This window comes from Monodelphis domestica, chromosome 2 (genome assembly GCF_027887165.1).
Source record: "Monodelphis domestica isolate mMonDom1 chromosome 2, mMonDom1.pri, whole genome shotgun sequence".
NCBI lineage: Eukaryota > Metazoa > Chordata > Mammalia > Didelphimorphia > Didelphidae > Monodelphis > Monodelphis domestica.
In genome coordinates this window covers 514,100,476-514,119,188 of record NC_077228.1, presented here as the reverse complement: position 1 = coordinate 514,119,188, position 18,713 = coordinate 514,100,476, and the positions used below count along the sequence as shown (strand labels likewise).

At 41.3% G+C, this 18,713-nt stretch overlaps 1 protein-coding gene across 1 annotated transcript; it reads right to left on the bottom strand.

Moving 5' to 3' along the window:
- Positions 1–6,463: 6,463 nt before the first annotated feature.
- LOC100021198 (polyubiquitin-C) lies at positions 6,464–10,577 on the bottom strand. The gene is made up of 2 exons (XM_001373385.5): positions 10,418–10,577; positions 6,464–8,672 (listed from the first exon to the last, which is right to left on the bottom strand). The coding sequence occupies exon 2, from the start codon at positions 8,664–8,666 to the stop codon at positions 6,609–6,611; it is 2,058 nt and encodes a 685-aa protein (XP_001373422.3). The 5' UTR covers positions 8,667–8,672; positions 10,418–10,577; the 3' UTR covers positions 6,464–6,608.
- Positions 10,578–18,713: the final 8,136 nt, after the last annotated feature.

Sequence of the window (18,713 nt, the reverse complement as noted above, 5' to 3'; positions counted from 1 at the left end):
TGCCCGGGATCAGAGTGAATATATGTCTGAATTTTCCTGACGCCACGTCTAGCCCTCCATCCTTTATAAGCCTCCCCATCTCATCACTGAACACAGCTCGGCAATAAATTATGCAAACTTCTTCCTGTCTTCTAATGCGTCTGTTAGACATGACAGCAAAAATACTGAGTAGTTTTTAAGATGTTCTGATTCAATCATCCCTGCGCAGCCCCAGACATGCCATTTTGTTTTGGTTTCACAGCGTGTGATGGGACGGATCCCTACCAGAGCAGGTGGGGAGGAGGAAAGAAAGGCAGATGGAGGAAGTGACACCTGAGCTTTGCTATGGAGAAACTAGGGATTCCAAGACATAGGAGTGAGGAAAAGGGAGGGCATTCCAGGGACCAGGAAAAAAAAGAACATGGACTTTAAGAGGAATCGCAAGGAGCCCGATGTGTTAAAAATGAATGTAAAATATATAGAGGAAGAATAATGTGAAATCAGTATAAAAAGATAGGTTGAACCGCAGCTAGGCAGCTCAGTGGATTGAGAGCCAGGCCAAGAGGTCCTGATTCAAATCTGGCCTAAGGCTCTTCCTAGCTGTGTGACCCTGGGCAAGTCATTTGACCCCCATTGCCTAGTCCTTACCACTCTTCTGCCTTAGAAACAATACACAGTATTGATTCTAAGACAGAAAGTAGGAGTATTAAAAAAAAAAAGATGTAGGTTGGAGTCAATCCGATTATGACGGATTTTAAATACCAAATTTAAAGTTAAATATTAATACTACCATAGAGTGGACCAGTATGCACAACAGTAAGAATAGTGGGCTTGATGGGGCAGCTGGGTGGCTCAGTGCATTAAGAGCCAGATCTAGAGATGGGAGGTCCTGGGTTCAAATCTGGCCTCAGACATTTCCCAGCTGGGTGACCCTGGGCAAGTCACTTAACCCCTATTGCCTAGCCCTTACCACTCTTCTGCCTTGGAGCCAATACCCAGTATTGACTCCAAGATGGAAGGTGAGGGTTTAAAAAAAAAAAGAATAGTGGGCTTGGATTCTAATTCCAACCCTGCTTCTTTCTACCTTTTTACCTATGTGATCTTGTCCAAATCATTTTAATGCTCTAGGCCTCAATTTCAAAAATGAGGGGATTGAACCAGATGGTGTCTGAGGTCACTTCTTGCTCTGAATCTATCTTCCTATTATCAATGGGCAATTGGGAATTTTCTGAGCTTTTTAAGCAGGAAAATAACTTAGCAAATGTGAATTTTTAAAATATTGTCCTGATGTGTAATTGATATCATATTGCTTGCCTTCTTGGTGGATAAGAGAGGGGCAGGAAAGAGGGAGACAATTTGGTACTCAAATGTTTTAAAAAGAGTATTTAGAAAACTTACACGTAACTAAGGAAATTTAGCAAAATAACTCTTTAAAAATATCAGTTTGGGGGGCAGCTGGGTAGCTCAGTGGATTGAGAACCAGGCCTAGAGATGGGAGGTCCTGGGTTCAAATCCGGCCTCAGCCACTTCCTAGCTGTGTGACCCTGGGCAAGTCACTTGACCCCCATTGCCTAGCCCTTACCACTCTTCTGCCTTGGAGCCAATACACAGTATTGACTCCAAGACGGAAGGTGAGGGTTTAAAAAAAATAAAAATAAAATAAAAATATCAGTTTGGCAGATATGTGGAGGATAGATTCAGGAGGGAAGAGAGTTGAGTCAGGAGGTCAATTAAGAGGCTGTTTGCAGTAGTTCAGGTGGAAGATAACCTAAAGAAAGGTAGCAACTAAGAGAACATATGTGGAAAATACCATCATACAAATGCTTACCCACTCTGGTTTCTTCTCTGCTACCTATAACCATGCCCAAGTCTCCTCCATCTTTTTTTTTTAAACCCTTACCTTCTGTCTTAGAGTCAATACTATATATTGGCTCCAAGGCAGAAGAGTGGTAAGGGCTAGGCAATGGGGGTCAAGTGACTTGCCCAGGGTCACACAGCTGGGAAGTGTCTGAACCCAGGACCTCCTGTTTCTAAGCCTGATTCTCAATCCACTGAGCTACCCAGCTGCCCCCTCTCCTCCATCTTTTAAGAAATGTTCATTAAGATCCCACCATCCCCTCAAACCAGCCAAGTTCTTGACTCAGTTTCCTCTTCTCTCTTTTTCAATTCTCCAGTTTGGTTTCTGACTGCATCACTGAACAGAAATTGCTCTTTCCCCCTCCCCAAACAGTCAATACCTTTCCTTGGTATATTTTCCTTCTAGTTATATTTATTTAATAAGGACACATTTTTCTCCGTGAAAGCTCCTTTAGGAAGAGAGAGTTTTTGCATCCTTGTCTCTGACCTGGTACCAGGCACATATTGATTGATGGACAGAGCATTCAAGGCTCTTCCCAGAATCAGAGGACCTGGATTTGAGGCCTCTAAAGGGAGAGGGGGTGAGAGGTAGTGGAAACAGGACAAATGAGAAACCCCCTTGCCTCATACTCCGTGCTATACCAAGGTTTGGTTCAACCTTTGATGGGACCATATTGCCACCCAGTGGATTCCTCTGTTTCTTACAGCCTCAAGTCACTCACTAATCACAATGCCAGATCCTTTTTCCCCATCTTCCTGGATCCTTTCGTGCTTGTCAATGGCATTTCCCCCCTCTTGTTTAAATAATGTTCCTCTCTCACCACTCCCCACCCGGTATTCACCCTCCTTAAAAAAATATTTAAAAAAACATAACTTCTGCTCACCTCTTTAGACTGACCCTAGTTTTGCTTGTTCAGTGGTGTCCAATTCTTAGTGACTTGGTGGAGCCTGCCAATACAATGGGTTTTCTTGGCAAAGGTATTGGAGTTATCTTCTCCAGTAAATTAAGTCATTTGCGGAGGTTTCTGAGGCTGGATTTGAACTTGGGTCTTCCTAACTCCAGGCCCAAGGCTCTGTCCATGGAGCCATCTACCTGTTCAGTTTTGCTAGTTTTGTTATGAAACTAACTTTTACCAGAATCCTTTGGATAGCACTTTAGGAAATAGCAGGCTTTTCCAAATCCTATTACCCAAGTAGAAAATCATGACCATTCTTGGTTGGCTGAAGAAGGCTGGAGATAACAGACCTAGAAATTGTGATTTTTATATCACAATTCAATATAGTTCAAATATTCAAATAGTTGTGGGGGATTATGTGAACCTCTGGTCAGTGTATAATCAGATTCCATAATAAATAAGGGCTGGTTAGTAGAAATTCATTTCGCATGTGTCAAGTTTTTAAAAGCCCATTTATGGTCCTCTAGAATGGCAGACTTCAAATTGTTTAAAAAATAGGTCAAGATAGGTCTGGCCTTCGCTCTATAAATGGGTAGTGTAGCCTAGCTGTGCAGGTGTTTTGCAAATTATCTTCCTTTTAATTTTACTTTTCAGGCATTAAATGAGTTCTTTCTATCCTAAGACCTAAGGGTTTTTTTTCTTTAAACACCAATTTGTGGCAATGAAGTCAAAAGGCGGTTGAAGTAGAGGACTTGACTATACCTATGAATAAAGACACTGAAAATATAGAGGAAGCTCCACGATTCAACAAATAGAGCACCATTCTTTCTCCATGTTACACAGAAGCTTGATTAATATTCTCTAGTGTCCTGCCGGTCAGGGTCCAGAATGTGAGACCTCGACTTCAAATTACATGCTTTAGGACTCGACTATAAAGGCTTTGAATTGAGAGGCCTCATCTGAGACAACCAAACATCTTAAGCGTAACCTACGGACCTATTTATTTGTGATGGACTTAAATCTAGGCTGAGGCCATTCATTTGGCACTATTTAATACCCTTTAATAAAAAGGGGCATGAACTGTAGTTTGTAAAGTTTCTCAGGTCTTATCTCCCTTATTTGTCATCCATTAAAGTACTCAATAAAATCTTTAATTTCTTCTAATTGTGGTTAATTACTAACATGTTTTCTAATTTCACATTGTAGATCCTGAAAAATCTCTAGACAGAGTATGAAACCCAAGCCAAATGAATGACATCTAACAAAAAGATTTTCTATGCCAGCCAGAAGAGAAATGAAAGGTTACAGTGGAAAGGGCCTTAATAAGACTCAGAGGACTTAAGTCCACTTCCCAGCTCTGCAACTAAGGGACCCCTTAGGCCAGACAGGCCCTCTCTGGGCTTCCTTCAATTGTCATCTGGAAAAACCAAGGTCAGACTAGATGACCTCTAAAAGTGCCTCATAGCTCCAAATCTTGATTTAAGGTATGTCACCAGAGTCCAATTGATGGCATTTTCATCACTTCTCAAGCATTATTTTGCAAATTAACAAAAATTTTAATAAAGCTGCTTAGAGTCCAACTTAAGTACAACTGCCGAAAAATTTAGGATAATTTGGCCTTAAAAGTTATCTGTACCTTAAGATTTCTATGGTAAAAGGAACTCCCCTACATACTTTTTTCCACAAAAAACACCGAGCAGCACTTTCTCCGTATCTCTTAGTCATTTGGGATCACAAAGGGTCAAACACAACTTAAGGTGGGTCTTCTAACCCCAAAGCCAGCTCTCATCACACTACATTTCAACAGATAGGAAGGGATTCAAAATAAAAATGTGTCCGTTTTCAAGGTGTTTTGAGACTACCAATTACCTCAAGCTTTAAGTATAGAAACTGAGGCCTGAGGAGAGTGCTTTAAGCTAAGGCCACAAAAGCAGCCAAGCCAAGATTCAAATACGTTTTTACTTCAAAACTAAGGTTTTCTACTGCACTAAAGGAGCTGACAAAAATCCTTTATAAGACCATATATCTATGGAAGTCATCCATCTAAAAAAATCTAATACTTAAAAGAGCTATGAGAGGGAGTAATAGTAGTTCAGTGATTACATGTAAGGCTTTATTTTTTAAATAATTAAGGGTAATAATGCCAAAAACTAACTTGTTATACAATATTCCAAAAAATGTAGATTTAAAACTGTAGAAGGAGCTAGGTGGCTCAATAGATAGAGCCAGGCCTGGAAACAGGAGGTCCTGGGTTTAAATATGGTCTGGGTTAAAAAGAAATAAGGAACAGCTAGGTAGCAGTGTATACACTGTGAATGCCAAACCTCGAATCAAGAGGACCTGGGTTCAAATTCAACCTCAAGACAATTCCCAGCCATGTGACCCTGAGCAAGTCACTTAACCCCATCACCTAGCCCTTGTCATTCTGCCTTATAATTGACCCTAAGACTTAAAGGGTTAGAAATTTAAAAACTGATGCCAATTTCACAAACACTCCCTAAATGCAATCTTCGATTTGGGGAAAACAAGTGCATGTAACCTGTATTTGATGTCTTTTAAGTATAAAAATTGAGAAACTTATTACTGCATAAGAACCCCATCTAATTCGGAGCTATCTCCCCATCCCCTCAAACCTAGTGCTCTATTACCTACTCAATTATACCAGATAGTTTTTACAATAATTTCAAGTCAACAATCTATCACTAAACAATTTGACCACACCACCAGAATTTACCACTGCTTCTGAAATTTCAATGGCAGGTACTATTAAAGATTAGGAATATAAAATAACTGATTCCTTGGGAGCTGTACTAACATCACTGTACAAGTAGTTTTGTGATACTGTTCTTTTTAGTAAGCATCCCATAACTGACCCTTCTTTATTAAATCACAATTATTCATGTGTCAAACAATCTACATATTATAGAGTACTGGCTCAAGAACCAAAGGACCTTTCAAAGCCCAGCCCTCATTTTAATCTTTCTATGAGCTTGGGCCAAATCACTTACTTTTTATGTTTCTTGATTGGACTATATTTTTAAGATCCTTCCAGTTCCGCAAAGATGCAGAAAAATCACATTAGTGGCCCCGGAATAAAAATGACTTTTTAATTGTTAAAAGGGTCAACAGTTAATAGTTAACAGTCTAGGATTTCTGCTTGAAACATACTAGCTATAACTAGTCACTTAACTCTGGGACCCAAAGAACTAAGTTACAGGTAGTGATCTAAATTAAATATGGGTTCTAAAGTAGGGGTCCTGCCACTGCAAGATTTATCCTCACAATATTCAGGGTCCATTTGACCTTTTTTGTAAGAAATGTTAAAAAGATCAAGACTACTTGGGTTCAAAACTAGTCTTCCAGTTAATAGCAATGACCCTTGACCAATTCACTTAAATCTGCCTGTTTCCACATTTCTCTCCACATTCTCACAGGGTTGTTGAGGAACAAATGAGTCAAAGGTCTTGTAAAATCTAAATGTGCTATGTAAATACCAGCTATTGTTATACTAAGGTATCATATTTTATGGGAAATGAGGACTCAATACACATGTAAAATACTTCAGTGACTGAAGATATTTGAAGTTGTTTCTGTATATTGCTGAATTACAAATCCAGCTTCAAACCTCAATAAATTTATTCTACTTCAACTAAATAATTTTCATTTGGAAAAATGAAAAAAGAAAAACACCCCAAAAACAAAACCCGAGTATAACAAAACCAGAAGACAAATCAATGTGCAACAAAAACCTTTATTAGCATTGGCTCAGCTGTTACTGAACCTGGTTATCTCAAAACTTAATATTAAGACTCTGAAGAGCTGAGTGCAAAATGATGCTATCATTGGCAATTTATGCTTTCATAATAAAGTCAACAATTAACAGCCACCCCTAAGACGCAGGACCAGATGGAGGGTGGATTCTTTCTGGATGTTGTAGTCAGACAGGGTGCGGCCATCTTCCAGCTGCTTGCCTGCAAAGATGAGCCTCTGCTGGTCAGGGGGGATGCCCTCTTTGTCTTGGATTTTGGCCTTTACATTCTCAATAGTGTCACTGGGCTCCACCTCCAGGGTGATGGTCTTGCCTGTCAGGGTCTTCACAAAGATCTGCATGCCACCCCTGAGACGCAGGACCAGATGGAGGGTGGATTCTTTCTGGATGTTGTAGTCAGACAGGGTGCGGCCATCTTCCAGCTGCTTGCCTGCAAAGATGAGCCTCTGTTGGTCAGGGGGGATGCCCTCTTTGTCTTGGATTTTGGCCTTTACATTCTCAATAGTGTCACTGGGCTCCACCTCCAGGGTGATGGTCTTGCCTGTCAGGGTCTTCACAAAGATCTGCATGCCACCCCTGAGACGCAGGACCAGATGGAGGGTGGATTCTTTCTGGATGTTGTAGTCAGACAGGGTGCGGCCATCTTCCAGCTGCTTGCCTGCAAAGATGAGCCTCTGTTGGTCAGGGGGGATGCCCTCTTTGTCTTGGATTTTGGCCTTTACATTCTCAATAGTGTCACTGGGCTCCACCTCCAGGGTGATGGTCTTGCCTGTCAGGGTCTTCACAAAGATCTGCATGCCACCCCTGAGACGCAAGACCAGATGGAGGGTGGATTCTTTCTGGATGTTGTAGTCAGACAGGGTGCGGCCATCTTCCAGCTGCTTGCCTGCAAAGATGAGCCTCTGCTGGTCAGGGGGGATGCCCTCTTTGTCTTGGATTTTGGCCTTTACATTCTCAATAGTGTCACTGGGCTCTACCTCCAGGGTGATGGTCTTGCCTGTCAGCGTCTTCACAAAGATCTGCATGCCACCCCTGAGACGCAGGACCAGATGGAGGGTGGATTCTTTCTGGATGTTGTAGTCAGACAGGGTGCGGCCATCTTCCAGCTGCTTGCCTGCAAAGATGAGCCTCTGCTGGTCAGGGGGGATGCCCTCTTTGTCTTGGATTTTGGCCTTTACATTCTCAATAGTGTCACTGGGCTCTACCTCCAGGGTGATGGTCTTGCCTGTCAGGGTCTTCACAAAGATCTGCATGCCACCCCTGAGACGCAGGACCAGATGGAGGGTGGATTCTTTCTGGATGTTGTAGTCAGACAGGGTGCGGCCATCTTCCAGCTGCTTGCCTGCAAAGATGAGCCTCTGCTGGTCAGGGGGGATGCCCTCTTTGTCTTGGATTTTAGCCTTTACATTCTCAATAGTGTCACTGGGCTCCACCTCCAGGGTGATGGTCTTGCCTGTCAGGGTCTTCACAAAGATCTGCATGCCACCCCTGAGACGCAGGACCAGATGGAGGGTGGATTCTTTCTGGATGTTGTAGTCAGACAGGGTGCGGCCATCTTCCAGCTGCTTGCCTGCAAAGATGAGCCTCTGCTGGTCAGGGGGGATGCCCTCTTTGTCTTGGATTTTGGCCTTTACATTCTCAATAGTGTCACTGGGCTCTACCTCCAGGGTGATGGTCTTGCCTGTCAGGGTCTTCACAAAGATCTGCATGCCACCCCTGAGACGCAGGACCAGATGGAGGGTGGATTCTTTCTGGATGTTGTAGTCAGACAGGGTGCGGCCATCTTCCAGCTGCTTGCCTGCAAAGATGAGCCTCTGTTGGTCAGGGGGGATGCCCTCTTTGTCTTGGATTTTGGCCTTTACATTCTCAATAGTGTCACTGGGCTCCACCTCCAGGGTGATGGTCTTGCCTGTCAGGGTCTTCACAAAGATCTGCATGCCACCCCTGAGACGCAGGACCAGATGGAGGGTGGATTCTTTCTGGATGTTGTAGTCAGACAGGGTGCGGCCATCTTCCAGCTGCTTGCCTGCAAAGATGAGCCTCTGCTGGTCAGGGGGGATGCCCTCTTTGTCTTGAATTTTGGCCTTTACATTCTCAATAGTGTCACTGGGCTCCACCTCCAGGGTGATGGTCTTGCCTGTCAGGGTCTTCACAAAGATCTGCATGATGACCTGCAAATGAACAATATTATTAAATCCATGGTCTTCTCAGATTAAATCTTGCCTTAAAAAAAACAATTCATTTAGCAGTGAGTTACCATCTAGGTAGGGGATGACCTTTGGTTTTTGACTTTTGAGATTTTCTCATCCTAACCATGACTCGAATATGAGTGGCAAGGAAGCAAAACTGTAAAGCTAATCAAGTTGGCAACTAACATTAGAAACTTTGTTTTGTTATTAATTTTGTATGCTAAATTCTCAAAAATGGTTATGAAGAGTTTTGAGAATTCTCAAAAAAGGGAAAAATCTTTCTTGCTTACAGACATGTATAGGCCACTAGATGCCATACTCAAAAAAAGAACTATGGCCCAAAAACTGTGACCAGGACTCCTCTGATGAGGAAGACAGTTTCAAACGGAGTGAAGTACAAGGAAAAAGATTAAGGCCTCAAAAACTCATCAATATTTTGTTAATATAAGTTTTTCAACACTAGTTTGTTAAATTATACTTTTTATCATATTAAACACACAATAAAAAAAACTATTTCTAAAAATCCCTCATGGGTAGGATAATTCAATGCTCCATAAATTGTACATGTTAACAAAGTTGGGCTCAAAAGTTAGAAGAGGAAAAAAGGGACTCCCAACAAGGGGCCAGATTTAAAATAGGAGGTAGAGAATGTGGCAGCTATGTGCCTCAGTTAGACCTAGGGATAGGAAGTTGTGGGTTAAAAATCTGATCAAGATACTTTCTACCTGTGTAGGCCTAGGGAAAGTCACTTAACCCCCATTACCTAGCCCATGCTCTTCTGCCTAAGACAGAAGATAAGGGTTTTTTTTTTAAAGAAAAGGAAAAACTCAGTTAATAAGACAGCCTTTCCTAATATCCCATGTGACCTTGTAGTCTCTTTCCCTCTATATCAGAGGTTCTCAACCTCTCAATTTGTAGCAATGAAAATACATAATGCATATCAGGTATTTACATTCAGAATCATAACTGTAGCAAAATTAGTTTTGAAGTAGCCACCAAAATAATTTTGGTTTGGGGTCACTCCAACATGAGGAATTGTATTGTGGGGTCACGGCATTAGAAAGATTGAGAACCACTGCTCTATACCCTTCTACTCTTGTTAAAATTAAAGGCTGAGCAATACAAACGATTAAAGAACCTCGCCTAATACAAGTGTCATCAGCACAGTGATTCCAAACACCAAACTAAGACAACACCTTCACAATGACTCCAAACGCCAAACTAGACACTTTCACAATCAACTTCCGGGTCTTAAAGTTCCGGAGCCACGCTTGCGCGACAGAAAATCTCGCGAGACTCGGAAAGCCAGTCCATTAGTAGAGGAAGCACCGCGAGACTTGTGCTGCGTCTCTTCCCTTCCCCCGTGGGGTGTAAGAAACTTCCCGTGGCCGTGTGCAAACTTCATGCCAAGTACTTACACCCTTGGCAAACCGGCCCCCCAGCCCATAACTTGTCCGCACTAGCGAACTAGTCGGACAAGGCTCCTCCGGGGCACTTCCGAAACTTATGGAAATACAAGGAGTAAACCCCCAACTCTGCCACCCCACCCAATCGCTCGTGACTCAGCGCTTTTAGGTCTGAGAAGCTTCACGTTGTCTCAACGTCCCTAACTTTTCTCGATCGCCCTTTTACTCCCCCAATCACCCACGGCTCCAACTACCCACCCTGCTACCAGACCCGAAGGTCAAACCCAACCCGCCACTACCCGAGTAGCGAATCCGACTCACTAATACTTCTTTACAAGGACGTTAGGACCGGAAACTGTCGCGACGCGAATCTCTGCGAGAAGCAAATTCTGAAGAAGCTGTGTTGCACTCTGCCTTGCCCACAGCCGCGGCTCGCTATTTATTCAGCGTCAGCTAACGCGTCACTCACAAGCGCAGCCTCGGTGTACATGCGCAGGAAAAAAGTAGTCCCGACCACACCTCTTCAAGAAATTCAGTGCTGAGAGATGACTGTCTCCACCCCACCCACCCTGGCGACAGGCTGGCGAGTGACGAACCTCTCCGGGTGTCGCCCTTTCCCCTCGCTTCCTTAGATGGTGTTTGAAACTAGAAGAGCGGATGAATTCGAGGCAGAAGGGCCGGCCCTTTTGCCGAAAGCTCTGGAAGCTTCGCCTAGGATGTGGAAATGAGGCGAAGGGAGGGCGGGGGAGCGGGCTCAGGAGAAGGCTGCTGATTGGCCAGTGAGGCAGCGGGGGCGTGGCAGGGCCCCGAGTCCTCCCTTGTTGCTGGGGCTCTCTGGAACTCGGTGGAAGGCACTGACGTCATTCTGAACGAGTAGGGGAGAGTGTGTGTGCGTGTGCGCTGTAACGCATGCTCAGAGATGGGGTGGGGGAGGGGAGACGCTTGTACTTGGGGGCATAAGAGAAGGAAAACCTGGGGTATGCGGGAGTGGAGAAGTAGGGCCCTCGGGGTCTCAGGAAGGTACCCGTTGTCCCAACTCCGCGCTTTCTAAAAGTTTTCGGAGCGTGGTCGGCCCCGGCCTGGGTGGGGGCGGGGGTGTCGTGCCTCCCGTTTACCCAGCCTCGCGGGGCGCCTCACCCCCTCGAGTCACTCAGTTTGAATTGACTAACAAATACGTTTAGTAACTGGGCTGGAGGTAGCCACCAGTGACCTTTCCCTGGGAGCGCGGGAGGGGAACGGGCCTAAGGCCTAAGCCTCGCCCCATACCACCCCCACTTCAGGAAGGTGACCTAGCCCAAAAGGCCCAGGGAGGCGGGTCCAGAGCGGCTGGTGGAATACTAATTCCGAACATTTTAAAATTAAAGCTGGTCTGTAATCCTTGAGGAGGACGGGGACCTGGCTCACATCTGCTTTTTTTTGGTCCGAGAGCACGGAGTAGACCTTTCATGTTTGAATGAATGTTTATTAGGCCCTTATTGGGTGCCAGGTTTTGGGTTAAACCTGGGTGTACAAAAAATCAAAGCCCTGATCTCCAGTTCAGTCAGCTTGTAAAAACAAGCTGTCCACGGAATGAATTTTGGGGCCAAAATCTCTGGAAAGGAACGAAGATGAAGGAAGCCTGAGCCTGAATAAAACCGGTAATGAGAGGAGGCCTCTTAAATCCAGACAATCAGAACTCTGTCTTTCTCGTTTTTTTTTTTAATCTAAACAACGTTTATTCAGTATTTTTTTTCCTTTAGTTTTAAATAAATGGCCTTAATAATAAGGAACCCTTGAATCTGACCCCAGAATACAAAGATTAGGAAATCCTCCTTTTGGGGGGGAAGGGCTGGATTTTACAGAATAAATCTTATTTATTCGAGAGGTTAGTCAGGAGAAGGTCTCTAGTATCCATTTACCGAACACGGGTTCTGTAACTTGCCCAAGGTCAGAATGATAAGTATCAGAAATGGGATTTTGGCCTTTGTTAGCTCAGTGCACTTTCCTGTAAACACTCCAGTGACCTCCCTATTTATCAGTGAAGAAATGCTGATGCAGTTTTTCCAGAAGAAAAAAAAAGTAGCCGCCTCAAAGGGCAGGGAAAGGGTAAAGCAAACCCATCACTTGGGCCTGCCAGGTGCCTGTGGGGGCTGTCTGCTCCAAGATTATTACACTTAATTTAACTTTTCTGGATCCAATCTCTACCAGAAATCTGGCCTGAGCCTTCACCGCTGGCTACAATTACCTAGAAACTATAGAAAAGTCTAATTGCAGGTTCCCTGAGCACACACTGAGAAACGTGCTAATTCCATTAGTAGCTAGTTTGGATTGGGACTCAACTGTGGGGGCTCTTAGAAGTGCTGCCTCAGAATGAGTAAGCAGGAATGCTTTGGTTGGGGGAGGAGGGAATGGAAGGTTTTACCGGCTTCAGTAGATGTACAGGATGCTTCTCCTCAACAGAGATCCTCCAACTGCTTCCTATCCATACTGAATTTATCTACTTACCCATTATCTAACTTTACCAGGAACCTAGTCATTTCTCATACTAAAAAAAAAGGAAAGAAAAGACTACCCCATAGAATGAAGAGGAGCCTTGGGCATTTTGTTTACCTTTTAGAACAAGTAACAGTATAAGAAAAATGCACAAAAATAATGTTTTAAATTCTATTAGATATGCAAGTATATAAGTGACTCTAGGATCCTTTGGTATAACTTTTTTTTTAAGCTTTTAAAAACACACTTTAATGTTATTTTATTAAGTTCTTGGCTTTTCCTGTTTTGTTTTTTGTTACCAAGTTTAATCACGACTAATTCATTTGTGACATATTGACTTAAAATTGGTTTTCTGTGCTCAGAAAGAAGTCAGCAGGAGGGCAAGGAGGTGATGAGTGGATTGAAAATTAGATCCAAAGGCAGATGGTCCTGGGTTCCAATTTGGCTGCAGATACTAACCTTGTGACCCTGGGCAAGTCACTTAACCCTTATTAACCTTTATTATATATTATATAACTAACCCTTATTAAATGGCCTTTAGCATTCTTCTGCCTTGGAACAGAACTACCAAAGTAGTCAGAAAAACCACTGTTTAATCGGGATAGGGATAAGTCCAATATTTGGCTCTTTACTCTGGCACCACAACTTTTACAAGGTTTACATCCTGGACTCTGGGGACATTAAGAGTGCCATCATGCTAGATGATGACTCCAAGGAACAAAAGTGTTTGGGGAACCCTATACCATTTGGGGAGATCTAAGGGCAGGGAAAGATGATTGACATGACCATAGCTACAAGCAAATGGGAGTGTTCAAACTATAAAGGGACAGGATACCATCAAGTTTGGGCAAGGAATCATAGCCAGAGACGGGTGTATGGGAAGGGGAGACCTACAATGGATACTAAAAGGATGGTCCCTGCCCAGGTGTGGAAGAGTCTCAGTACTATGGGGAAGAACAAAAAGAGAACTTAGCACGCGCTTAGTCCCACCTAACTAGGATTGTCCATTATTCAGTCTGAAACTGCTAGCCTGAGATTCCCTTCAGGGTGGATTCTCACAGGAACAGAGAACAAGTACAAGCTTTGGGGTCTCCAACTTACAAGCTAGTCCTAAAACTTGGGGTTCATCAGATCTTCCTAGGCTACAAATTTGGGTCCACTAGATTCCATGTCCACAGAACCAATATGATTCCAAGATAAAATGTTGAAAAAAAAGTCAACAACCGTTCATAAATGAAGCAGATTCCTTATCTTTCAAACTTGCCATTTCCATGTGACAAATAAGGGGGAAGGTGAAAAATGCAAAGATTGATCAAGTATTAATATTTTCACATGAATTTTTGAGTGTCGAACAAATTTTCTTCTAACTACTCATAGAGGAGTAGAAAGTTTTAGAAGTACAGCCAACTATAGCTGACATAGTAAGAGAATGGGAATTCATTATTCATTGAGTCCAATTATTTGGCATTGTTATTGGCAATTCTACCTCCTGACTTTAAACCTCATCTTCTACAGGAAGCCTTTCCTACCTAGCTCTTAATTCTAATGCCTTTTCTCTTTTAATATTTTCTTATTTATCTTGTATGTAGCTTGTTTATATATATTTGTTTGCTTGTCTTCCCCATTAGTTTGTGAGCTTTTTGAGGGCAAAGATTACTTTTTGCCTCTTTTTTGTATCCCCAGGATTTAGCACACTACTAAATTTAGCACCTTTTGTTGTTGTTATTGAGTCCTTTCAGTACAGTCCCACTCTTTATTCTCCCATTAGGAGTTTCCTTCTCCAGCTGATTTTACAAGTGAGGAATCTGGGGGCAGCTGGGTAGTTCAGTGAATTCAGAGCCAGGCCTAGAGACCTAGACCTCTAATTTAGAGGTCCTAGTTTCAAATCTGGCCTCAGACACTTCCCAGCTGTGTGACCCTGGGCAAGTCACTTGACCCCCATTGCCTAGCCCTGATCACTCTTCTGCCTTGGAACCAATAGACAGTATTGATTCCAAGATGGAAGGTGAGGGGTTAAAAAAATAAACAACAAGCTGAGGAAACTAAAGTGTTTGAGTTCATATTTGAACTCTGAGAAATGGGTCTTCCTGACTGACCCTGGCACTCTATCTATTGCTCTGCCTTACCTCCCTTACCACCTAGTAAGTACTTGATAAACATTTATCGATTATTTTTCTTTGTATATTGGAATGTTTATACTTAAGTTCATAATAAAAAGAACATTTTAAATGCCAAATTACAGAAATGGTAGAATAAAAATTATCTAATAAATAAAGGGTGGGTAAATAGCCTTACCAAAGAAAGAGAATATATTTGCTATTCTTCTTGCATGTTTAAAAAGGAAGGGGAAAATGGTAATCAGTCCTCTCTTCTAAGGGTGTTACTGAATGGAAAGAATTGCTTTACTAAGAGATTATTTTTCAGCTAAATTATTTGGGTCAGCCAAACAAGATAAAAGTAGTGACTTGTCTCATTGTAGTTTAACTTAAGGCCTTTGGCAAGCACAAGTAGTTAGCTTCTTATTAAATAATTTGATCTTCTGGGAATTATGGTTCACAGTGAAAACTAGTGGATAGCAAGAGACAAAGGGGGGGGGGGGAGAAGGAGGAGAACCTAACTTTTAAAATTAGCTCATTCTACAGATTTTAGTTTTAAAGTCCAGCAGATGACCTAAAATAATAAAATCTAGAGTTGGAAATAACTTTAGACTCATTTAATCCAATTTACCACACTCAATGAAGGACTTTTTCAAAAAATCCCTCATAGATCTAGTTTCTGTATATGTAGAGTGATGAGGAACTCAGTAACTAGGGAGCCCATTCCATTGTTGAATAACTACTAGAAAGCTAAACTATACCTTCCTATAACTTCAACAATGGAATACATGTCATTCCTATTCATTTATAATATTTAAACTGTTCCCATAGATATTTTTAAATTACTTTCTGGATGAACATATACTATATACAGATGTATGTAAGTTAATAGCTAGATTCCTCCAAATAGATATAACTGAATCAGCATAAACTTAAGTGACATACATAAGTGGGATAAAATCTAGATTAAGCCCAACAATAGGATTTTACAGGGGTCTTGGCTATTAACAATTTACCAACTTGTTTTGTTCTTAATTCTATTGCTTGATCTAGCATTCATGTCTGAACATATCACCCCATATACTGAGTCATGCACACTGATTGATGGGACTGGCTCAAATCCAAAGCTCATGACTGATGATTTCACAAATGATTCCAGTATTTGCCAGACACTTGGAGTCAAATTAGAACCCAGTTTCCTTGGATAATGTTTCCCAAAACTAGGTCATCTAGTAATGTGACATAGAAAACTACTTTCCAAAAAGAGGGCATTATTCGAGTCCACATGATTATATGTTGAAATCTGAGGCACTTTCACAGGTTAGGGTAGGTGATTTATTTATGCCTATTCAGCCATAAGTGAAAGTCTTAGCTGCCAAATATTTTTATAGAACCTTGTAAATGTGACTTTGTGACCACTTTTGATTTTAAAAATAAAAAAGGTACAATTATAATTTTACCCCTTCTTCAGTTGAAAGAACTACCTTGTGACAAGTTTAGGAAAGCCCAGAGTAAAAAAGAGAACATTCATCCTCCATATTTCTAATGTATTTCCTTAGTAATGCCTTTAAAAATAACATAATGATGATGGTAACTTTTATGCAGCCTTTAGAATTTACATAATGCTTAGTAAAGTGCTTTATGTCATGCCACTTGCTTCTTATAATACCCCCAATAAAGTAGGCAGGTTAGGTTTTATTATCCCTATTTTACTGCCTCAAACTCAAAAGAGACTTTTAACCTAGCTAGAACTCAGGACACAAGCAGCCTAGCCTTGGAGCAGAGCAATCTCATCATTCCATGCCTTTGTGCCTATGCTTGTACTGCTGAACAAAGGTGGAGAAAAATGACACAATTATTCTAATTGAGTTTGCTACAAATTGCATGTTGCATAGCGTCAACTGGGTCCTCACTGATGCTGAGCAATCCTACTATACCTCACTCCTCAACGCATTCTCCCAGTCTCCAAAGCAATTTCTTCCAAATCTTTTTATTCCCTCCTCAAACCTTTCAGGGCTCCTTTTCTTCTCTTTCTCTCAGCTGAGATCTTCGCCTCATAGTTTAAAGAAAAAAATTAAGCCATTTGCCATGAATTCCTTCTCTCTTCTACCTCACATCTTATCACTTAGATGCTTTCTGCCCTCTTCCTCCTCCTTCATCCCATGAGGAAGTGGCCTTACTCTACCAAGACTAGCCCTTCTGCTTGTTCAAGGGATCCCACTCCATGCTATCTTCTCCAAAAACGGCCTCCTCTGTCATCCCCACTCTTTTACTTGTTTCCACTCTCTCCCTCTCCACTGGCATATTTCCTGTTATCTACAAACATGTCCATTTCCCCTATTGGCCCTTCCTTCCTCCATATCTTCCTAGATCTCTTCTACCCTTTGTAATCAAACTCCTCCAGAAAACCATGTCCAGTTGGTGCCTCCATTTTCTCTTCTCTCCCTCTCTTCTTAACCCACCCCTTACAATTCAGCTTCCTCTGCTCCAACTTTAGACCTTCTTGGCTCCCCTGAAGTCTCAAATAAAATCCTTTCTACAGGAAGCCTTCCCTAACTCCTCTTAACTCCAGTGCGTTCCCCTTTTTTTAATTATTTCCTATTTATCTCATCTAGAGCTTGTTTTCATGTTGTCTCCCCATTAGATTGTAAGTTCCTTGAGGACAGGGAATCTTATTTCTCCAACTCCTTGCACCTTGACTAGCCCATAGTAAACACTTAATAAATATTGATGGATTAATTAATCCAGTCAGATTTCTTGAAAAGAAATTTATCAGGGGCAGTTCAGTGACTAGGGAGACAAAAGGTCATGTGGTCAAATGTGGCCTCAGGCACTTCTAGCTGTATGAGGTTGAGCAAGTCACTTGACCCCCTTTCCCTACCTCTTACCACTCTTCTGCCTTCAAACCAGTGCTTAGTATCAATTTTTAAAATGAGAGAGAAAAGGAATTATTCTGATATGTTGTGATTTTTGTTATCTCTTAAGAGCTTCATTTTAAGAGTTGGGGAAAGATTACAATAATTTTCAGTAAAAATATCTGATTTTTTTTATGTGGCTTTAAGCTATGGTTTGTGATTTTATTTTTAAAATATTTCACATTTTGCTATTCCAGCACCTTTGTGGCAGTTTCTTTTAATTTTTTTTTTAAACAACAATGAGATTTAGCAGTTAAGCTTTGTGCTTGGAAGTTTGATACTTTAAGATTTAATGACTGAATTTAAAACTTAATTTTATAATCAAATAGTTGGCATATTTTTTTAAGACAAGGATTTTTAGATCCTAAAGGTCTTATATTTAGAAAGTGAAAAATGTTTATAAAATCTCCTGAAACTTTTCACAAATCTATAACTTTTCAGAAAGAGCTTGATTTGAGGAAGCTTACAACTTTTTAGTCTAAAAGCTGACTCGCTTCTCTTCTTTCATTTCTTCCTCTTCACAGAAGGAGGAGGTAATGACCAAGATGGGGGATAGCCCAAGTCAAGAGACACTTTATTTGAATCTGTTCCTTTGCTTTTTCCCATTCTCCTTATATATGCCAATATCTTAGCTCCACTATCAAGGTGTGAGTTCCTTAAGAAAATTTTTGTAACTGTAGTGCTTAATATAGTTCTTTGCCTATGATATACACTTAGTAAATGTTTATTGAGTCAAGTGCTTTTTCTATCATTCACAAACCTTTCCTTTAAATTCTCTGTGCTTTTATAAGAAAGTTTTTACAAAAAACAAATTTCAATAGTTAAAAAAATCAAATTAGAATAATTCATTAAGAATGGCTCCTTTTATTCCAATAGTTAAGATCTTTGTGCTTAGCAATTTGGACTATATTTCTGGATCATATATAGCTAATTTGTTCTGTTAATCAGCTGTTCAATTTCTTAACCAGTGTCAAATACTTTAGTTTATTTTTTAAATATATTTTCTTAATTTCATTAAATATTTTCTAATTATAATTTTAACTACAATTTATTTTTAAATTTTTTTACTTCTAAATTCTCATTCCATCCCAGCCCTCCCTTACCTCTTGAGAAGACAAGCAATTTGAAATTTAT

What these genes read in the sequence shown, in the direction of transcription:
- LOC100021198 (XM_001373385.5), bottom strand. Translation starts at nt 8,666, where the DNA reads ATGCAGATCTTTGTGAAGACCCTGACAGGCAAGACCATCACCCTGGAG.